Source organism: Teleopsis dalmanni, chromosome 2, assembly GCF_002237135.1.
Source record: "Teleopsis dalmanni isolate 2A chromosome 2, ASM223713v2, whole genome shotgun sequence".
NCBI lineage: Eukaryota > Metazoa > Arthropoda > Insecta > Diptera > Diopsidae > Teleopsis > Teleopsis dalmanni.
Genome location: NC_051847.1, coordinates 23565740 through 23590977, shown reverse-complemented (window position 1 = coordinate 23590977; position 25238 = coordinate 23565740). Strand labels below are relative to the sequence as shown.

The window sequence follows — 25238 nt, the reverse complement described above, 5'->3', positions numbered from 1 at the left end:
GTCGGACAGTTCGTTTACGGCAGCTGTTGAAACCAGTTCACCTCAGTAGTGCGTTGCGAAAAAAACAATGGAAAAAAATATTGAACAAAGAGTTTGCATCAAATTTTGTTTTTCGAACGAAATTTCGTGTGCAGAATCGTTGCGAATGCTACAAAAGGCTTATGGGGAATCAGTTTTATCGAAAACTCAAGTTTATGAGTGGTACAAAGCCTTTCAGGACTGTCGTACGACCGTCGAAGACATGCCGCGTTCTGGACGACCTTCGACCTCTACCACCGACGAAAACATTGAAAAGGCAAAGGAAATCGTGTTCAAAAATCCTCATGTGAGTGTTAGAGAGATAGCACGAGAGCTAGGCATCGGTCGTGAGATGGCTCGTTTGATTTTGGTGGACAATTTGTGTATGCGACGTGTCAACGCCCGGCTTGTTCCGATTCACCTCAATTTGTTCAACATTATCAACGATTTTAAGGCCAAACATTCAATAAATACCATCGAACAGCCACCGTATTCACCTGATCTTGCACCGTGTGACTTTTTCCTGTTTCCCAACCTCAAATTACCACTCAGAGGAACGCGTTTTGAATCCATAGAAGACGTAAAACAGAATTCGCAGAGGGAACTCAAAGCCATACCGGAAAGCGCCTATAATAAAATGTTTTGATGATTGGAAGAAAACGTTGGCATTTGTGTTATCGCTTCTAATGGAGCATATTTTGAAGGAGATAAAATAAATATTGATGAAGATTAAGAATTTTGCGTTTGTACATTGTGACCGGAAACTTTTCGGTCACAATGTATAATAAATACACATATCCATAATCTCTCAACTAAACATTTTATTAGGTACCTATACATATGCATATATATATACAATATATATATGTACAATATTGCATAATTGACAATGACTACCGCCTTAACAAAATCGCTCTCCAGCATAAACAGATTTATACGAATGCCATTTTTTGTTTCCGTACAATTAATGATTTCCTTAAGTTCAGATTTGCATAAATTTTTCATTATTTTCAATGAATCTGAATGGAAGCATTTGTTAGATGCTATAAAGGTTTCCTTTAGCTTTTTGTTTGTGTTAATTGCAGCACACGGGCATGCAGCAGTCAATCGCCGCCATGTCACATGATGCAACACTTAACCTACAAGTTTATGAATTCAAAATTATATACCGGCACGCGTTCCACAGCCAACACAACTTAACCTTTGCTGGCGAGCTTACTTTTGTTGTTCTTTGCAAAATAAGTAAAAAACATGTACAGAAAAAATAAAAATTTGCTTCGTGAAATGTTTCCAATTGCTCTTGACCTTGATTGTTTTCATGTATGTGAGTGTGTTAAGATGCAGACATGTGTTCGTAACTGTGTGCAGCTCAAGTGCTGCCAGCACATATGGCATATGAATGCATTACACATTACACGTTACACTTTTTGACTTGGTTGGTTGCCTTATTTTTGCTTTTGAACTCAATTCCATTCATGTGACTAAAAATAGACTCAATGTTGAATCTTTTTAAATTGTTAAATGGTTTTTTTTTGTGGTATATATGAAATTTAATTTGTTTTTTCTCAACTTTTACTTAGTAACTGTTTCTGAATAGAATCTGCTTTATAAGAACAAAAATTAAGTTGTCCGAAAAATATTCAGAAGAAAATGACAACAATTTTTACACAAAATGTTTTGTATTGTACAAATCAAGATTTTAAGCTTTGCTTCAAAGAAATAAATTTTAAAATTAATATCTAAACATTGTCTCATTAAATAAAAAGTAATGTTTTGGACATCGGCATAAATCCTTCAGTAGTTGTCTCTGGGAAAATCTGTTGATTTAATTGTCCGAATATAATTTTTGAACTACAATTATAGGAATTGAACCCTATCAACTTACAACCATGTAGCCGTGTGGTAGCATACAAAGTCACCGTACACATAATATAATTTAACATGCTAAAATTTAGAACAAATAAACAATTTTTGTTGTTTATTGTTAAACAACCATTACACATGATTCAAAGTTGACATGGTTCAATTTCTTACACTTGCAGTTTAAAAATTATATGTGGAAAATTAAGCAAAGAGATTTCTTCAAAAACCACTGATGTTAGATATTTGGCGATATCCGAAACAAATATGTGGTCAAGTCCAAGAATTTACTTGATTAAAAAATTGTTTTTAGATTTAAATTTTTTTACTATTACCAACATTTTTTATTCGAAATAGATTTCTTGTCATAGGACAGAAAATTCTTATTTAAAATGTACTATGATAAAATTTATAAGCAAATGGAAAAGTACCATTGGATAATGGCCAGCCTCGATTTAGGCAATCAATTGAACTATCATTTGAAGGAATCTCCTAAGCAAATCCATATAAATGAAGACTATTGATAAACTAAACTGTGTCTCATGGTGCGAGACAAATAATCCCTTCATTAGGTTTTATCAAATTCGTTTGGAGGTACTAGATCCAATTCTTTCAACTCATGAGATACAAAGATTAACAGAATCCACAGTTGTTAATATTCTTTAATCCTATCTTTGAATAGGATTATGCTTTATTATGTCTACGTATAGTCTACATACATAGTGATAATGTCAGGTTTCAGTATTGTTTTATACTATCTATGTGATATATACGCTCATGATAGTTATATGAGCTGCATATTTCTCTTTTATAAGTCTGAAATTCTAAAATATTTTTTAGAATAAATTAGCAGTCAAGAGAGGCAACTTTGCACTAATATTAGTTTTCAACAGACAGAGACAATACAAAACCGATTTTTGAGCAGGAAGTTTCAAAGATGAAGTTCCTTCGAGTCTAATACTCAACATTTGAAAAAATTTTAGTAATAAGATATTTGCAGAAAATATAAATTGTACAAACAATATTCTATAAAAAACTATTTTCATAAAACATAAAATGCGGTCTTATTATTCTTAAGTTCAAATTTAACTTAACAGTTTCAAAAATGCATTTACTTAGACAGAATTATATTCATATATATATACTATAAAATGCTAATAACAAATATAATTAAGTCGTTGTTAGATGATTAACTACCTAGAAGTACAAGATCCAAGTATAAGAAACGTCATTTCCTAACAGCTGGAAAAATGCAGAAAAATGGATTACTTAAGTTAAAGACCTTTAGTAGAAGTTTTTAACCTTTATTAAAACTGGCAGACACAGTTTGACAAAAAGTAGTGTACAATATATGAGTACATGTAAATAAAACTGTAGTCTTCTTTATTCAATAAAGCATTTTGTTCTGTGGGTTTCTAATTCCATTATCTATATTTGTTGAATTGTACTTATCCATTCTTTTTGAAAATAGATTTCACTACATTTAAAACTAATACTAATTTAAATTAAAAGGAAATAATTGAAAATAATTAAACATTAATTAATCCATATCAGTATGAACTTGTTCCAACTTTTATATATTGCACATATATGGAGGTCCTATACTCCAGAAGGAATTCAGAAAATCAGTAGTACATATTATATGTATGCATTGTATTAAAGTTATACAACTTCTCTATTAGACAAAAATTATTTTGTGTCATTATATAGAATTTTCCATATGTTTAAATTTAAAATTAAGATAAAGGGAATCAATCGCTTGATATCAAATTAATGTTTTTTAATAATATAATCTATTTTTCAAAACTTGGAGGACAAGTTAACAGTACGATTATAAGTATTAGAACAATAAGTCATATCACCTTGATTTATTATATATTAATTTTTTTAACCTTAATATTAATTATTAATAATTTAATAATATCATTTAATTTTAAATTTTCTTAGCTGAATACAAGGTCTATAAAAGACGATATGCGATATTAGCGATATTCACGTTGTACTCCGCATGTAATGCCATGCAATGGATACAGTACAGTATTATTAACAACCTGGTCACAAAGTAAGTAATAATAACAATTATAATCAAGTACTACATAAATTTATACACTACTTTGTAATTACTAAATTACTATTTTTGTTTTTCTGTCAATAAACAAAAACTATTTACTATATATATAAATAATATTTTTTTTTCCGAGGTAAAAATCAATGCATACACATATTTAATTATATATTATATAGAATAATAACATATATAAAAAATATATTATACATTAATACTTAGTCCCTGTATAAAAATATGACCTATTAATCGAAAAACTCTAGTTGCGGACACAACATTAAATATAATTTTTATATCATACTTTATATTATATATTAAATATGCCAAGACTGAAAACTATAAATTATAAACTAGACTGAGAACTATAATTAAACTTAGTCTTCAAATAATAAATTTTTAGTTGGTTAGCTACACTAGTAACAAAGTTGATAAAATATAGTTAATTAATATCATCTCAAAATCCATCAGTCTAAATTTGTAAGAAGATTTGTAATGGGATTGACAAATTCTGTGAAGTCAGAAAATCAGATACATTTCTAAAATGAATTTGGCGTCTGTATTTAAAATTGTAAATGGAAAAGGTTGACCTGCGAGACGTCCAAATTACAAATTAATGTGTTCCACCTGCTTTTCATTAATGATGAAAATTCCCTTCGGTAAAACTGGGACTTTAATGGAAAAATCACCATAATTCTTTTAATAGGTCAATGGGGGTCAAGTACACATGGCGAAAAATTGTACCAAAAAAGCAAAGACTTTACAAATGTTTAGGTCTGATAACGGCATACAAGGATGGAATTCTACAAAGAAGCGAACCTGATGAGTACCCCATCTTAAAAAAATAATCATAATTATAAACTATATAGGTTGCATTCAAAAAATGTTTTCTTTAGCTTAATCCCAGGAAGCTTATGTGATACTGAGATAGAAGAATTCGTTTTTAAATTGGAAGAAATTATAGAGGTTTTGAAAATATGAATATGTAGAAATAATTCTAAATTGTATGAATTGTAAATTCTAAAAGATATTCTTTCTAATATTCTAATTATGGATATAAAAAGCTTTGCCAGTGGAACTTGTAATATTAGATTCATAACAAGAGGATTAAATACAAATAATGGTTAAAACAATGACTAAGGCTTAAATCTCTTCGTACCAGTTATTTTATTACTTGTTTCTTAATACGGTGGAAAATGTTTTAACTCTACTATCCAAAAACTACAAGTTACTCATATTCAGGCTCTCCGAAGGCTCTTCAAAGTGCGATGGTACATCCGTATGAATGACATTCTAAGAGACCTTAGAATAGATCCGTTCAAAAAGTACATAAGGGACAGAGCTCTAAAGCTCTATGCGAAAACCGACAGGCTGCCCTACTTAGCACTATCTAATCTCAGAGTAATCACTAACCACACAGGGCGGTACGATATCTTAGATCAATCATTGAATAATAACGAAAATTTATGAGGAATACTCAAATTAGTCAGTGAGATGGGTGGGACTCTGCAGAAACCCCCCAGCCATCATAGAGTAAAAGTGCCCAGATGCACTAACTCGGAAAAGGCTTAACATAAGGCATAAGACAAATATATATTATAACAATCAAATATGTGGTACCGGCAGAACTTATAATAAAAATGAATTTTGATGAATTTGTAGCTTTCCTTATTTTGAGTAATGATGGTATGCGTGAGTGGAATGAAAGAGTTTACTTTCTAACACTTTACCATGAAAAAGTATTCGTAAACTATTGCTAGCAATAGTTTTTGGTAACAAAATAAAGTACTATAGGTACTTCTATATCTATTCTATATATATCTATCTTTTTTAACAGAAAAACTTGAAAACCGTTATTTTAGCATATATTGAATTGAATGAATTTGTATGAATTGGATGGTTTAGTTTATTCAATGTTTAGACTACTATTTATGTCAATTGTTTGAGTTATTGTTTGAAACTTGAGAATATTATATGAAAATATTATCTGAGAACAATATCTAAATCCAAAAATCGAATCCAAACAGATTGTATTGTTTTTCACCTATGAAATGTGAACCCATAGCAAAGTGCATATTCATATTCATTAATAGTTCAATTTAAGTTTGTGAATGAGATTGATGATTATTGAACACCTAAAGTAATTTTGATATGATACATACGAGTAAAGTGCTATCATATGAAAACCGCTACACTTTGAAATCATTAAAAGCATATTTAGATTTTATGCACTTTAAATTTTTACCAATGTTTCAGCAAAATTTTCAACCAATCTGTTAAAAGCATTCAGCCCAAATAATGTATGATGTGCCTAACTACATACCTCAATCTGATCAATGTTATACGCTTTGGTGACACATTCTGAATACAACCTTCGAGTTTTTTGATTTGAAATCATTGACAGGATTCAAATGAAGTTAATTATCGCAATTCACAAAAACGCCTATACATATGTCATGGACGATGGCAAAGCATAACTTTTACACATACATCACTTTTCAATTTGATCAGAAACAAAAATGTATCTTCATCATATTTTCAATGTGAGGTGACACCATTTCATCATTAACTTTTTTCTTCATTTCAGATATTACAGTATTAGCGACAAATGGGTCGACTGGACATCTATGATTTACATGTTTCTTTACATACCAATGGTTTTTCCTGGTAGTTGGTTTTTGGACAAAATGGTTAGCAAAATTTTGAACTTTTCTGGGACATGCATATGGCTTTCGTTAAATGAAATGCTTTTAAATTTTGATTGTTGCAGGGTCTACGTATTACAGCTATAGTTGGTATTGTGGGTACCTGCATTGGCTCTTGGATAAAAGTGTTTTCAGTTGAACCAGATTTATTTTATGTTACATTCTTGGGGCAATCTATTGTTGCACTTTCACAGGTAATGTAAATAAAAATACATATTTTTTATATAATATTAGGAGTATAGAATCTCAAAAATGCATATTTACATTTCAAAAGAGAAAAAATCATCATCACTGATGATGAGTACTTTGCAATACTCAAAACGGTGTTGTATGATCAACCAAATTTTAAAAATTAATCAAAGTTTTTGCTGTTGTTTCTTTTTTACTGTTCGACCCCTTTACTGTTCGACCTCTTTACGTCATAAGAGGCGTCACATTCGACAAAAAATCAATGTCACTTAGTTCAAGAAAGGAAAAAAATCATATGGAAAACGCTCGTTTATTCTCAACATTAATCCAGATATTATCATATCTTATAAAAAAGTCTACCTAAAAAAAATTCTGCAGTTATAAATAATACAATATTCTCAATAACGATAATCAATGAAATGTGCTTAATAAGTGACAGGAATAATTCTTATCTACCTTGTGGGCTCTATTAAAGAGTCGCTCGCCTGTTTTTCTTTAGAATCTAATCAGTCATACGTTTGTGTATTTAGTTGATTATTCTAATATTTTATAAGTACAAAGATATGCTATAACTTTTACGCCTTCTTTATGATTGGCCTATTTACAGGTTTGCATTTTATCACTTCCAGCGCGGCTTGCAGCAGTTTGGTTTGGACCGAATCAAGTTTCTTCAGCTTGCAGTGTTGGTGTTTTCGGAAATCAGGTAAGTGAATCATTTAGAATATTAATTTTTGTATATATTTGAAGTTAATATGAAGATTCATTTTTGTAATATAAGTTGAGTGCATTAGAACATAAAAATTGATTAACAATACACTTAATAAAATACCCAGATTAATGTGTGTATATATTACGCAAGTTATATGAATATATGTGATGGCATGCATTGAAGTCCTCATAGATCTCAAAACTTTTCATAATCATATGCAATCTCATTCACAGATGGTCATTCTGAGAATAACTAAAGGTAACATTACTTTATGAAATTGTTTTAATGAGTAGTCGTTTAATACTTCCGCAAAGCAACTTCCTAAAATTTTAATTTCGCGAGACATCATGCATCCAAAATTTGAACTTTACCATAAAAATAATTCTGATTAATACATGTTATGAACCTTGAAGATACACTAAGGTTCATAACATATGAAGATTAACATGATATACGGACAGTTATATATTTCTCATTGCAAATGGAGTCGAAATAGACGTTTATAGACCATATTTAGAAATGTTAGGCAAAATTGTAATTATTTTAAAACAAAAATTTACATGATAGACAAGGGTATTTACTTCAACCTTCAATGTTATTATCAGAACCATATAATAGTCATCTTAACTGATAACTAGACAGTATGTAAGGCTTCTTAAATCGCTTAAGATTTAAGCAGATTATTTAAGATTAAATAATCTTAAAATTACTTAATATTTATTACAGGATCACTATCATTATCCTGCAATACTGGGAACTCAGTTTTCGTAGAGAAAGCAAAGAAAGAGGCACAGTATATATATCTAGCTCGCAGTGCAACATCTGTAAACGGAATGATAATTAGTGCATTTATTAAATGAACTTGAAATAATTGATATTCGGAAGTATAACATTTCTTAACTTATTTGATTAAAATGTTCGCCAACAATGTTATTTACCCATTTAGATAAAGCTAACAAGATAGAACATTATAGATAAAGCCAACAAGAACATATTCTAAAAATTTAAACCAATATTTAAAAAAGAATGTTTAGATATATATAATTATATAATATTATTATATAAAAATTATTATTATAATATATAAATATATATAATATATATTATAAATTTTTATAATTTATATAAAGAGGTTTTTAGAACAGTAGTGAACTATAACAACAAAAATTCATTTTATATTATTTTCATTCATAGAATTTTTGACTGACCATACACTTGTTTCGAGTATTGCCAAATACCCATCATCAGTGGTGTTGGAAATAATTCTTGTATTTAATTATTAGTTAATAATTTTTTGAGACTGTTAGTACCAGGAATCGAACTAATGTCCTGCCAAATTGGAAGCTCAGAGTCAGCGAACCTTTACCAACTGAGCTCAAAGCCGTGTTTGACTTTTATGTTCGTAAATTTTTCTGGAGTTTTGTTAATTCGCTTTGAAATTTTTATTAACAAATTTACTTGATGTGTTTATATTAGAACGAAATCATAAAACAGCTGTAGAATAATTGAATTAATTAATCATATTTTTATTTTTTATTGTTAAATTTCAATATTATTGTGTTTTAATTTATATAGGAATAATTTATATTTATAATGTATAGATAAATATAGAATATTTTATACATATTTATTCAATAATTAAATTTGTTACAAATAGTTCTCAAAAAAAAAGCATAATATAGTTATTTTAATACTAAAGATAAATATAGTCACATGTTTGTACAACGATTTATACTAATCCGGAAACTTGTCATTTTGTATGTAATATTCAATATTACCAAAAAGATTTGTCATCCCGTTTTATCTGAATCTTTTTATTTCTTTTTATTAATTCTTTTTATTTATTTTTATTTATTCTTTTTATTTATTTTTTTTGTTTTTTGCCATTTTTAGCACAATTTTCCTATATACTCGATTGAATGTACTTTCAACCATTTGAAAGCTTTGTGAACTGTGCCCAAAGGACATCTGCTCCAAATTGTTGAGTCAACAAGATTTAGCACTCAAGCACTTGTCATAAATAGAACAAAAACGATATAAATGAAAAGGTTACAGTCAAACAGAATTCACTATCACAATTTTATCTAAATAAATCCTCAGTGTTGATATTCAATAAAATAGACCAAAACTGAACAGAGGAAACTTAATCAACTGTAAATGACCATGTAATAAAAGACGCAGAAAGCGTTTTAGTTACTTGAGTACACTACATTGAAATAGTGAAGAAAATTTAAAATTATATTTAATTTTTTAATCCACATCTACTATTTTCTAGTATTTTTAAGTGAGAAGCGATATCCTCACTTAAGTGCAATCCAAAATATTAATAAGAAATTTTCTGTCAAATCAGTCACTTATTAAAATGCAAAATATGAATTATATGCATATATAAGAAATCATTTAACATATTTAAATTAAATTGATTACATCGCATAGAACTCAATTTTTTCATCCATCCTTATTAACCTTCACGCTATGTGCTCTCTTATTTTGTAGTGCACTGCACACATGTTCACTTAGTTTGGTTAGTAAACTAAAGTGAATAATTTGTCAAATTTTTTTCCACTCTCTGGCAAGTGTAGATGAAAATGCAATAATAAAACTGAAATGATTACATTTAACGAACTTTTTCGTAGTGAAAAAGTTGAAGCATTTAGTCACGATGCATGGCAGGATAATCTTAATGAAATGTTATGTATAAAATATGTTCGGTAGAGGACATATGCATACGCACATTCATATAAAGAACATGCAATAAAAAATTTCATAAAATGTTAGTTGAACCGCCAGAACAATAAAAGGGTAGAGAATTCAACTTTGCTCGGTTTGTTTGCATATTTGCAATCTACTCTACACAAATTTATGTCTCAGATACATTTTTGTGCAACTGACATTTACAAAGAATCAAAAAGCTGCATGACATTTGTGGAAACGCATAAAGAACCACATTTAAAATGTTCATTAAAAAAGTTTTGTTTTTTATTAAGCTAAACTTTCGTATGCAATTTAAAGAACTTTTAATATTATCAAGTAAGAATTAAACTGATTCATTTCAGTTATATATTATATGTATTATTGTAGTGCACTACTTTTCAAAACTTCGCTATTACATACAATAGTTTCTATTAAGAAAATAATCACTACCGTTAAGATTATATATACAAGACTGGATATACTTACGGGTGCAAATTGTAGATTCTGTGAAGAGAATGAGGACACACGGCCACACAGGTGCTGTTAGAATGCCCTGCACTATGTAATGCACATACGGGATAGGCTCCTGGGAATGTATATTCTTACGAAAGAGGCAATAAAACTCTGTAAAGTAGGTTCTATACTACTTTTTATTGACGGAACTGGGCTTATAGACCTACTCTAAACACAATAAACCCGACGGTCGCAATGCCACATCCCCTAACAATAATAATATATGTACTCGTATGTTACTAACATTGGAGTTAATTAATTAATATTATCTTGGGAAAACAAACTTAAGTACAGAGTTTAGTATTTGTTATAGATTTGTAATCAGATCACTAAAAAACGTAAACTCACTGCTAAAAATATTGATGCTGTGAACCAAAGTGTAAATGAAACTCGAGAGCGAATATTGATCTATCATTCTCTAGAACTTAGACTCATTGCACTACATGGAATATTATTCATAAAGATTTACATTTCAAAGTGTACTATATATCCAAAAATAAGATGAAACTTTTAATCTAACATATACAGGGTTTTCGATTTCGACTACTCTTGTTTTTAAGTTAGTACGAGTGTACCAACTTTTACTTTTGCTGATATCTGTGTCAATTTATATATCAACATTTGCTTTCTCTAAAGTTAAGTATATGATACCATATATGATGAGTATATGATAATGTTTGATATGAGAAAATGTATTTAAAATGCATTTTCCATTGTAATCAAGATTATTGTCGCCTTAGAAGAGAAGAATACCTACATGCTTTTCTTAGTCTAGAAGCGTTAATGAACCGAATTATTTTAAAAACTAAAATATATTTCAGTTACAATTAAAGTAAAACATTTCAAATGTATGAAATGACATTAATTAGGCGTTTTTAATTGATACTATGAGTGCTATCAAAAATATGGTGTTATAGGCCATACACTTCGTGATCGATTAAGTATGAGAAAATGTCTTATTTGGTGGCTATACAATGGCTCTTATTTGAAAACCCTTATTTGATTTTAAAAATTAACTATATCGATAATCCAAAAATATTTGAAATTTTATTTCGATTATAATTTTATTTAAAAAAACAATTTAGAATACTAATTTACTTGGATTTAACCTAGTTAACAAAGTACATAATAATTTTCTATGGTTAATTATCTTCTATTAAGTTACTCATACGCCACAACCATTTCCTTTTGATCCTTAAAAATTTTGATACCATCTTTGCAATTCCGTTTCGTAGAGTCACATAAAATAAAGTCTGTAAAGATTAAGAGTGAATTTATACTTGTATGGTTATATAGACAACATAATGATAAAGATTATATGATGAAGATTATATACTTGATTGTTAATTTAATGCTAACAATTATTAGCTAAATTCCGATAATAAATATGTAGGTATAGGTGATATCTCAGCATTAGAATGGACTCCACAAGGTAGAAGGAATCGTGGGCGGCTTAAAAGTACATGCAGAAGATCGATAAACAGGGAAACTAACAAATCATTCAGCGAGCTTAGAGTATTAGGGCGTAAAAGAGGTATCTGGAAAGCATATGTGTAAAGACTAAGTTCTTGAATTGTGCTTGTAACATGTCATAATAACATGTCATAATAATAGTAATAATAATAATAGAGGTGATAAATATTCGTTGAAAAAGTTCTAATAAAAAATGCCAATTATACTGTTATTATATAGTTTTTATGTTCAATCCATGATAGCTATTTAATTTTTTTTATTGTTTAATATTAAATAAATTGATTGAAAATATTTTTTCATAAAATTTTCGTTTCAACCATTATGTTTAATTGCGCAATATATATTTTTTATGAACTCTACATATAAATTAAAAATACAATAACTGTTATTATATTAAAATGAGTAATAACTTCGATATATCAATTTTCATTATCAAGTTTATTGAATTTATTATAATTTTGCATATAGGCCAATTGCATATAAAAAGACCAATGACTTAAAAGTGGATGAAATATTTAACATTGTAAATATAAAGTGGATTTTACTGAAAGTGAAATAAATTATATGAAAATATATAATTAATTGATGTGAAAAATATTTCATTGAACTTTTGTGTATCGTAATTTGCATTTCAATAGAATAGCTCTCAATTTAAAGACTTTTAAACACTGTAATCAAAGAATTAATAAATTAATAAATTCTCGAAACAATATGAAATGTAATTTATTGAAGTATGTACTTATTTTTAATTTAATTTTAAAAACAAACTTCAATTAAATTAAATTACACACTAAATATTCAAATTACATTACTTGACTTCAACAAAATAGTTGGCAAATAAAAATCTGCAAATTAAATTAAATTTGTATTTGTATTTTTTATTTATTCTCATTTTCATATATTTCGAATCCAACTATAAATATATAGTAACTAACAAGCAAAGAATTTATTTAATTTCATTACATAGGTGTAATGAAATAGGTGTACGACATTGATAGGTGTGGTACTATAACATACAGTCGATTCATTAATTAAGTGTTATTTAATTTATGGTTTATATTTGGTCTCCTGTTTCATTAATATATATAATCAAACAATTCTATCATCTAAAGCAATACGAATTTTGTTGAAAACTTTACATTTTTTAAAATAGATCATTTAATAACCAATCGAATTATTTAAATTATGAAAAAACTACATAAATAATGATTCTATAATAGGTCAATTTGGTGCATCAAGAGAGATTATGAACGACTTGATCGTTTATCTGCACACACTACAGTCAAAACTGTAAAGAAATTTATTTAAACTGGATCTGTAGTAGATGTGCTAAGGTCTAGATATCTATAAAGAACACAAAAATATTGCTAGAAAATATTGCTACTTTGAGTGAAAGTTACAAAGAAAATCTAATTTATGCAATAGATCAGGGCTATCCAAAGCACGGCTCATACTCGTAGGGCCCGCGGCTAAAATTTTTGCAGTCCGTAATATGTTTCTAATTTACCACAATTAAGCAAATTTTTTGGAAATATCACATTAATTTATTTTTTATAGTCTTCTAAATAAATGAATTAAAATATTTTAAATAATTTATTATATTTCTCGTTAATTTACTTAATTGATAGACTTTATTATATATTCCTTTGTGCAACTTATTCAAAATTTCTATTTTTCTCCGACTAAACTATGAACGTATGTATTTATTTCTGCGCAGCTCCAACCTATTCAGTGATCTGGCCTAGACAGTCTTGCATTAGACGACGTATTAGCATTTAGGTTTATCTTACAGTACATTTTAACGGATTCTGTATTTTGATTTGTTTCTCCATTCTTAAACTCCATTCATAAAACTTCTGTAACTTAGTAACTGAAGCTGTTTAACCAAGTACTGCCTAGCATATTCACTGGCTATGTGTTCAAACAACACCGTTTGAATTGTTATTTTTTGCAACAAGTTTTTATCAGTGATTAGGCCTACTTAATATGTCATTAAACAAAATCTCGTATTTGGAGAAGAGAATTTTCACTTAATCTAAAAGTAACCATTTCATGGACCACTGTGAGAAATAGTCACTATATTTTATGGCATTGGGTCTGGAGGTTTGATAGCCTCAAACATTTTCTCAATCAATTCAGATCACTAAAATCACATGATCACCGATATATTTCAAAGTGAAATTGAAGATTTGCGGTTTCAATAAGACGCTCGTTCGATATGTTTGAACTTTGTTGTTGAAACAATTTTCCAGATGTGCCATTTATTTATTATTCCTTACTAGTAGTGCGAACATGATCTAGTATAACGAACACGTTCGAAAATTTTACTATAGTCAGTAGTTCTTGTGTGATCCTGTTTAAATATTTTATGATTAGTTTTGAAGCTATGTTCTTCGGTTAAGATATTATGTTACGAATATAATTATTTCAAATTGAACTCATAAATTATTTATGAGAATTTTTAATAATATTTATAACACATTGCTTACTACTTAATAATGTAATTTATAGTAAATAATCTTTAATGATTTACTTACTTACTGCTGCTCTTCTCTCCTACTGTAACATAGGGCCTCGATCATTAATCTTTAATGATTAATAATTGAAATATTATGAAAATGAATTTAAATTATATTTATAACTGAAGTAATTGATTAAAGTTCTTATGAGAATGTACAAGAACCTTCTGACATTTTATAAAAACTTGCAGTGTTTTTTTTTACTGTGGGAAATATTTTAACGAAGTTTGAACTTAAGTTTACTTTCATGTGATTCTTAAATACATGATTCAGAAGTATATTTACTTATATATATATTCCGTTGAGATTAATTCCATTAACCTTTGCTGTAATTTGCCGTAATAATTTGTGATGCTGAATCACAAATGAATCTGAATAATTTAATAGAATTGTGGAAATGGGCCAAATTATTCTCGAACCTCGTTTTCCACTACTTCACTACTGTTTTTTTAACGACCCACCCTTAATAGTGCCATTCTTGGCAATAAGGTTGGTTACATTTACTTAAGCGACTGCACTTATGACTCAGTAATTTTATTTGTGCAGTTTTCTAAACCTTATAATATTTCCATTATTTTGTCATATGTGAAATCATCACGAACATCATCATATCAGCATCAAATCATATCCTTTTGCACTTTTGCACTTTACCATTCTGCAAATGAAAGTGTGCGTTAAATTTGTGTGCACATCGTTTATGCATTTTCGTGTCTGTTTAAGGAAGCACTTAAGTTACACATTACTCAACGTCAGTCTTAAATAATGGAATAAACAGAAAAAAGTTGGAAGGATTCCTCATAAATATGAAAATTCGCTGAAGGATTACTCTTAAATGATTTGAGTGAAAGGCAAATATACTCGTTTGTATGGCTTACTGACAAACAAAGAAAGGCAAGCAAGCATTTTGCAATTGATATGAGGTGCTGAAAATATCTATTTAAAATGATATACTTGTAGTATATGTATGTATGTAGGTATGTCTTGTGAATCGTATATACATTCCTGTGAATATAAAATGTTTTTCGACACACAACAATGAATGAATTGGTTGTTAGTGTACATATATTTTCCTAAGCCGTTACCTTCGTTTGAGTGGTTCACTGAGGCAACTTCCTTCCTATGATGACTTTGATTCTATTTGTAAATCATTTCAACCTTTTGTTACATTTTATATTATTTTTAAACATTCACATTGTTTTGTAATTTTTTGTTAAGCATAAATTTAGAAACATATATGGACTATAGAGTTATTAAATAAAAATTTGAATATTTCCTAAGATCACTGATAATGAGTACTTGACAATTTTGGAAACAGCATTGTATGATCATCCAAATTTCAATAAACTAATTTGGATAATTTGGAAATTTTTAAAGTTATTGTTTCTTTATTACTATTCGAACTCTTCTATAAATTTAATTTAATAATGACATGTGACAAAGAGGTACTTCTTAGCAAGGAATGGTAACAGTCGTGATTAAATTCTGTCGTAATCGTGCGTTGCAGTTTTTTATTGCAGTTATCCTTGTTAAACGATTTGCGGACTACGATTTTCCAGATGAAGTTAAGAAGATTCGATAAGTTTGCTTTTTATCTTTTATCTTTTGTGTTTTCCAAGCCCATGTGAAAACGATCCCGAAGACATTGAAGTCGCCTTGTGTGTAGCACATGAAGTGGTTGATAGATTCTACCTCCTCTTCATCTTGGCCACTGCTGCATAATCCACTTGTTGGAACTCGCATAGATACAATGGCATAGCGCACTGTTAGTACTCCAGTTATTACATGAACTCAGATTTGCTGAAGCCTAAAATGCTTTTCGTTTTACTTTTGTCCAAACTAGGCCATAAGGTTCTAGTGACCTCACAGTTCTCGCTGTTAGTTCAATATCTCTTCTGGCCATCTCATCTGCTAGTTCATTCCATTTAATATTGCCATGTCCAGAAACCCAATAATGAGAGACCTTCTTTGATCAGTGAGACGCGACATTTTAAAATAATCTTGAATTTAATCCTTTTGGACTCAATTACTTTCAATGCGGCCTGACTCTCTACAAAAATCGTGATATTCGATGGACCATTATACTTAGTTGTATAAGATTGCTTGCTTTTTTGATAGCATATATCTCGGCATGAAAAATGCTGCAAGTATCAGGGAATCGGTAGAAGTGTCTTTGTGTATTTGTGAATTAACTCACAAATAAATAAATAAATATGACTTTAGTTTTTTGTCAAGAATTGCCAGTTGTGTTTGGTAACTGATTATGTCTTTATATGTTGAATACCTTTAAGTGAGAAAACTGAGTTTCTAAATTTATTAAAATGTATTAATTCCAAATTTGTGAAGTTGCAAAATCATTTAAGTCATAAATGTTTGATGCTCACATTCCTTACTTTAATAATTATTCTTCAATACTCTAAACAAAAAAAAGGAACAAATTTATTTTTATTCAGTGAAGGATAAAGAGATAAATCCCATATATGAAAGGTTTTAATATATGAAAATTATAAGAAAACTTAGTGAACTTCAAAATCATTACCAACATATTTTCTAATATATTCCCGCTGGTCTTCCATTGTAATGGCTAACGAAATTAAAAAAAATCCTCCCTGGTTCTAAAACTGATTTATATTACTCTATTGTAATGCGTGTTTTTCGCACAGATACAATTTTCTATCAGTTGCCATTCACTTTTATTATAGATTCATACTTAATACTAGGTCGTGTGCGAGTTAGGCTAAGTTGCGTTCTAAATGAGGGAAATACTTAGTTGTGCCGATAATGTAGTGATGTGTCGATACGTGTTGATAAATGGCTAAATGTGTGCAGTGCAAAAAATCCCAAAAAATCTCCCATTTGGTTTAGCATCAACTTAGCCTAACTCGCACACGTCTTAAATAGCAAAGATCGTTCAAAATTTTCTAAACCAAAACATAATTCTATATACTTTCAGCTCGGTGTGGCAATAGGATTTGTTGTTCCGCCAACTTTGGTCAGTTATTCCGAAAATATCGATGATATTGGAGCCGACTTGAAATTTATGTTCTATCTCTATGCTGGTATTGTGACCGTCCTACTTGTTGTAATAATTTTATGTAAGTATTGTTGTGATTTATTAAAGAATAATTGTAAAATAAAGTATTTAAAGTACGTATTGTAGTTTTGCAAAATTTACTAAAGTAATCGTTAATAGAAATATTACTAATATTAACCCATATCCGCCCAAGGATTTTTTTTTTGGAATTCTTGATCAAAATGTTTTAGTTAGTAAGGAAGTGGGGGGTGTGGAGTGAAGTCACAAATGTTTTTGTAAAGCTAAAGCTTCATACATTCAAAGTAATGATATAATAATATAATAACGAAAAAAAAAAAAAGTATCAATTTTGGTACTAAAGTACCATAAGTGGCAACCGTGGGTATAGTTGTTAATAGTAGCAAGCTGCAGAAAATTTATACCTAGCATTTATACCTATTATATTATTATTTTATTTTAAATATTTTGTTAGTGCTTTAAGAACAAGAATTTATTCACGTCTCTTTTAATATGTAAAATGGAATTTAATTTAAATTTAATTTAATTTAATTTAATTTAAACAGACCAATAATTTAAATTTATTTTAAAATCATGATTAAGATGAAAATTAATTCAAATATAAAATATTATTGTTTAAGTTTTCCAAGATAAACCGCCAACACCACCGTCAGCTGCACAGGATGTTGCACAGCCAGGTGCTGCCGAGTCCAATGTTTCATTTATGCATTCATTGAAAGATTTGATGCTCAACAGAAACTATATCTTACTATTGTGGTCTTATGGAACTAATGTTGGCGTTTTTTATGCCATTTCTACGTTGCTAAATCCGGTAAGTTATTTAAGACAAAATTGAGAAAAAAAGTAATATTCAGAAAGTTATAAAAATTTATTAGGGATTGTTATAGAATATAGATATAGAAATTTACAATCTGCTACCTGTTCAAAATATTACAATTCAAGACTAAGACCAGACATTTAACTAAAGTTAAAAAAAAATTATTGTTCAAAACTTAAAAGCATTTACGGTACATGGTCACAGACATCAGTTCAATATATTAATAATATAATACTATAAATGCCTTTTAAAGCAATCAATATTATCCCATGAAGAACAATCCTATAACTAGTGAGACAACATAGTTCAATATCGCAAATATTAAAATAAATCATTATGCCAATTCTTAAGTATTTACTTATAAAAATATATAATAAAAGCCAATGAGAATTATAAATGTTTTATAATATATAATCTTTTAATTTTTAATCAGTGAAACTAATATTTACAACTAAAATATATAAAATTATACTGTAAAAAATGCAATAATATGAAGATAGTTTGTTATATTAAAATTTACAGATTGAAGTAAAAACATCTATCGTTTTACAAAAATAGATGAATAACTTTTTTCTTTAAAACATTAATTTTAAGAACAGATCATGATATATCTCGGTCCGTCAAGTTTTCTACATTCAAGAATGGTGTCTTGACCGAAAGGGTTTAAGTTGTTCAAAATAATTATAAGAAACCCGGTTTTAGCAACATCAACTGAAGCGAGGTCTACACTCAGCAGGAGTGTTCGCTATTAGAGATTTTATTGTATTTGTATAGGAAATTTATGCATATATTAGTGCAAATAAATCATAATTAATTTAAATAAATTTTATTTTATTTAACTTTTATTTAATTTTTATTTGTGTAGGTAGTACTTACTTACTATCCAGGACATGAAATCGACACTGGACGTATAGGACTTTGTATTGTATGCGCTGGCATGGTCGGATCACTTGTATGCGGAATCATTCTGGACAAGACACATAAATTTAAGTAAGTAGCTTATGTAGATTAATTTTCTATGTTTTAAGATTAATATTCATCGCATTTAATTTTAAATAATATTTTTAAATAATTTAATTTTGAGTTAATTAAATGTATATATGTTATTATAATACAATACCTAACTTTATTATTACCTTCTAATAATGTCATAATAATGCCAGTGCATTTATATTTCTAACCCACTTTATTTGTCCATAAACTACATATTTACTTAAGAGCTTCCACTTTGTATAGAATATAGTTTCACTTTATTTCCAGTTTTTCTTATATATTGTATAATGAATATAATTATGAAAAAGTAATTAGTCAATTTTTTTTTAATCTTAAATTTAATATGTATTCTGTCAAATAATAAACTACTCTTTACTTTCTAAGCTACTCTTTTTTTAAATTAAGATTTTATTCTAACATCCGAAGCGGCGCTTTCCTTTTTACCCTCGTAAAAATTTTTGAGGGGGACATTATTCGAGTTTGATGTCTCCAAGAGAGTTGAGATGAATTTGTAGTTTGATTATCAAGTTTGAATTATTGGCATTTAAAATAAGGAAATAAAAAAGAAAAGATCAAAGTGCCACCTAACAGCACTAAAATATAAAAAAATATTTTCATAATAGATTTCTATAGAAAACCTCTTAAAAAACTTTTTTACATGTTAATAAATTTATTGACAAATTGTTTAAAAAACAATTAATACAGTAAAATGTTAACTTATAAAGGAAACCCTTTTTTACTCCATTATGTAGGTGATTATTTATTGCTGTGTTTACTGCCCTTCCTTCTGAATGTAATGTTTTGATATATCATTCTGACATCATCTATATGTAATACTTATGAATTAACATACTTCTTTAAGCGTTAAAACTATCTTATACTTGTATGTTTTTATTAAGTTCATGTAGTATTTTAAATATTTGAAAAATTATTACCATGAATTTTATCTCTCTCTGATTCTATCTAAATCTTATATATTATTCAGCGTTGTAAATTATTTTTTAAGAATTTGACAGCTCATAATAGAAAGCTCAAAAGTAAGCTCAAAATATTCTTTAATTTTTGTGATCTTAGTATCTGAAAAGTAAATATATCCAAAACTCTTTGCAGACGATACTACTGTTAGTAATATAATAATAATAATATAATTTGTTTAATCATACAGCATATAAGCTTACAATATATGTATATATATATATATTATATTATAATTATTGTAATGATTTATTTGATAGAGAAACAACTTTGGCGGTATACGCTTTTTCCATGGTTGGGATGTGGATTTTTGCTTTTACCTTAGATACTGGCCATATTGCTGTGGTATACTTCACTGCAATGTTATTAGGGTAAGTACAATAAGAAATAATAAAATAAATTATTATTATAATTAATAGAAATAGAAATAAATATAGTAAATATAATAAATAAATAACATATTTAATTTATATTATAATAAATATAAATATAATAGAATAATAGAAATAAAATAATTAAAGTTATTATGCTTAATTACTTTTGAAAAATTAAATTTTTATTAAAAATGTATATAAATAATAAAAAAAACAAGTTATATATATCTGATTCCGCAACGACTAACTGATCGAAAGCATTAATTTAGGTTATTAATGTCAATTAACTTTATAGCATAAATGAGCTACTTTTAAATCGCAGACTTTCTTAAATAACATCTCATATAAGTCATATTTTGTAAAGATCTAAATATATCTAGAATATAGAATCTAGTTTTAATGATTTCAATGATATAACATGTGTTTTCTGTATACTTTGTAGTTTTCTAAATGTATTTCTTAATCCAAGAAACGAAAAATCATACGCCATTCTATTTTTTATATTTACTAAAAAACAATCAGTTGGTTAAAGGATCAGTTGGTTAAAGTTCGCTGATTCTAAGCTTCATATTTGGCAGGGCCCGAGTTCGAATGCTGGTACTTGCAGTTTCAAAAATAATTATTTACGAATATTTAAATAGAAGAATTATTTGCAAGACCACTGATGATGGGTATTTGGCAATACACGAAACAGCTGCATGGTCAGCCAAAAGTTCAATTAATGAAAATAATATAAAAAATAAAATTTTTGTTGTTGTAGTTCACTATTATTTGAAAAAACCTCCTTATTAAAAATTAATTATTAAAAATTATTGTTAACCTTTTTTTAAAGTTATTTCTCATTTCTACTTTATCTTCAATACTTTACTTTATTTTCCAAATTTTATTTTAATATACTATTTACTATTTTTTCTATACCGCAACCTTTCCTCCAAATTGTTACATCAGTGCATTCTACCAAGCTCATCCTGCGTTTGTCCATTAAATATTCAAGTTTATTCATTTCTTCCTTCTATATAATATTTTTTTTACTGGGTGCTATATACATAAATGAGCTCAGAAGTGTATATGTTAGGAAGTGTACAGAAAGCGCTCTGTATATTAACAATAACTTACGTATATAGTTTACCAAATTTAAAAATAGTTATTTTATTTGTAAGTAAATGTCAAAATAGAAAGACAACATGAAGGCGAACAATTTTCACCAAAACATCCAAATAGTTTAACGAGCTGAGACACATGACACGGCATAGAGACAACTGGAAACTTTTTGTAGCAAGACTAAGTTCTTAAATATACAATCAATTTCTAATTGTATGTACTTTTGGAACATGTCATAGTAATAATATATGTATATGGTTATTCTTTTACAATTGGGACTGTTTTTGACAAAAATTCTTTGCTTAAATTGCTTAAGGATGCAGATATCTAAATTTTCTGTCACTAGGTGTAAATTAAATATCAGATTGTCGGGTTATGAAAACCCACTAGAAGGTAGCGAACTCGTGTAGAGAAAGCATACACAGCCCTTGATCGAACTATTACTCTATTGAAAGTTAGCGAACTCGGCTAGAGAAAACATACGCATGAAAACCTACTAGAAGCTAGCGAACTCATGTAGAGAAAGCATACGCAGCCCTTGATCGAACTGTTGCTCTACCAACGTGTCTTTAACTGTTAAATCCACTGAAAGCTAGCGAACTCACGTAAATAAAGCATACGCAGCCCTTGATCGAACTATTACTCTACAAACGTGTCTTTAACTGTTAAATCCACTGAAAACTAGCGAACTCGGCTAGAGGAAACATACGCATGAAAACCTACTAGAAGCTAGCGAACTCGTGTAGAGAAAGCATACGCTGCCCTTGATCGAACTATTTCTCTACTAACGTGTCTTTAACTGTTAAATCCACTGAAAGCTAGCGAACTCGCGTAGGGAAAGCATTCACAGCCCTTGATCGAACTATTACTCTACTAATATGTCTATAACTGTTATCGTTAGGGGGACTCGAAAATCCTTACCTAACTGCCTATAAGTACCTTGTTATATTTTTTATTATTTATTAGTAATTTAGATAACTTTTAAAAGAAATACGAGAATGAAGTAAGCATAATAAAATTTTTGAATTCAATTTAATTTACAGGTTCTTTATGACCGGATATCTGCCAGTTGGTTTTGAATTCGGTGCTGAGCTTACATATCCAGGGCCGGAAGGAACTTCTGCAGGGATTCTTAACGCTGGTGCGCAACTATTTGGCATTATCTTCACAATGCTATATTCCGAATTGTTGACTAGTTACGGTGACATTACTGCCAACGTAACTATGGCATTAATGTTAGTACTGGGGACAATTATTACTGCTTTCATAAAATCTGATTTACGTAGACAGACTGCACAACTTCCACCGCCTGCCCCATAAACATTTTGTACCTTCTGCACAATAAAAGTGTGCTTAGCACATGTGTCAACGTAAAAATATTTGAAATATTTAAATTTATCCAGAAATTAGCCAGATTATATTAACTGTGCTTAAATTATAAAGTTAAGCAATTTAATTAAATTAAATTAAATATTTGCGTAGAGCATTTGAAAAGCTTTAAATGTAATTTATTAATTATTTGTACAGAGCCTGCTAAGTATGTTAATTAAATAGTTAATTAATAACTCATTTTAGATTTATAAAATTGTAAAATTGTAGATATTTTTAATTATAAAAAAAATCTGTTGCTCATAGAGCATTAAAATTAATAATCATATATTATTTTTAAGTTTTAAAGATTAAAATTCTAGAACTTAAAAGGTTGTATACTTTCATAAATTATTTTTTTTCTTTTTTGTTTTTGCAAAATAATTTGCTTAAGAAAGATTAGTTCATATCATAATTGTTAAGCCAAAAATTAAATGCCATTTGTTTTCAAACAATACAAATAAAATAAAAATTTAATTAAAATGTTCGCGAAATTTAAAAAAGTGAGTTCAAAAAGGTAATCGCTTGCATACAATTAAATAAATATTAAGAATGTTATAATATATATACATATGCGTATATATATTTTGTTAGAAAAAATCTATTTTTGAGAAATATATTTAAATAAACGAATAATATAATCATATTTTAAACATTGTTGTGCTTTTAAGATTATGAAGCTTAAGTAATTCATATAGTTCATTTGAAAAAGAAGTCTTAAATATATATAATAATATATATCTTCAACAGAAATATAATATATAAAATATTTAATTGTTATAAGCTATAACAATTATAATAATATTTCAAACAAGGGTCCCCATTTTGTGGTTCTCAAACTTTAAAAATGTGACTGAGATTTCTATATAATTTTATTAAAATTATATTGTTTGATCTTGTCATTAGATGTGGAATACAACATCATTTAGATATACTTCACGCACCATCTAGCAGTACTGGATCCTTTTGAAGTAATTTTTAATGATTTGTCGGCACATAACTGACAATAGTTCAACCATAGCTTGACGGGTTGTCAAAGTATCGTCCTTTTCAAAGCATCGAGAGTTTAAAGATTGTTAACATAAACATAAACATAACTCTACAGTAAAATATCCAGTGGTGACAAATAGCGCAATATTTTAGTATATAATTCTCATCACTAAAACATGAAAATACACGTCCGAGTTATTTGGTGTAGTCTCTAGCACCATCCTATTGAAACCATATATCTTACATACTCATATCTTTAATTTCACGCTACAAATATTTGTAGTCATGCGGCTGTATCCATCAGTATTGACAATATGTGGCATACATTTATTAGGAGTGTGGAGTCGATCACAACCACATCAAATACCACACTATTCAGCAACTTTTTGTTACAGTGGTACGTGCAATGTACCAGTTGTCTCAGCTGATATTCAATATCTCAAATACGATAATTTTGTTTGTTACTATATCCTCCAAATAAGAAAGTGACCCTCATGACGGAAGTATATAATGCATATTATGTATCTACTACAGAAAAATCATCTATATAATAAATTTTATAATGTTAAGAGATTGTTTAACGATGGATATTGTAAAATGGTAAACCTTAAACTGAACACACATGTTGACTTTGATGGAAGTTCTGTTTAATGTATGCCACTCAAATAGAGTTGCTTAACCAAGACCACGAAATGTTTAACCCTTTATTAAACTAATACTGCGAATATCGCATTAAATATAAAAGAACATAGCACGGTGCATATGTCATCTGATTTTTAAGAGTATAAGTAAAATAAATGGCTTTAAAAAGTTAGATAAATAACATCTT

The 25238-nt window shown here is 28.4% G+C and overlaps 1 protein-coding gene across 2 annotated transcripts in view; it reads left to right on the top strand.

Annotated features, from left to right (window-relative positions):
- The window catches only part of LOC119684892 (feline leukemia virus subgroup C receptor-related protein 2), a 38710-nt gene extending 15180 nt beyond the window's left edge, over nt 1-23530 (top strand). The window contains exons 2-10 of one of the 2 annotated variants that reach the window (XM_038099023.1): nt 3826-3940; nt 6528-6630; nt 6711-6839; nt 7442-7537; nt 17693-17834; nt 18412-18602; nt 19474-19598; nt 20837-20947; nt 23095-23530. In XM_038099023.1, coding sequence (XP_037954951.1) covers nt 3826-3940; nt 6528-6630; nt 6711-6839; nt 7442-7537; nt 17693-17834; nt 18412-18602; nt 19474-19598; nt 20837-20947; nt 23095-23371 — 1289 coding nt within the window. In that variant the 3' untranslated portion in view covers nt 23372-23530. The remainder of the gene's footprint in view (nt 1-3825; nt 3941-6527; nt 6631-6710; nt 6840-7441; nt 7538-17692; nt 17835-18411; nt 18603-19473; nt 19599-20836; nt 20948-23094) is intronic. The other variant, XM_038099024.1, reaches the window with a different exon arrangement.
- The last annotated feature ends 1708 nt before the right edge of the window (nt 23531-25238 follow it).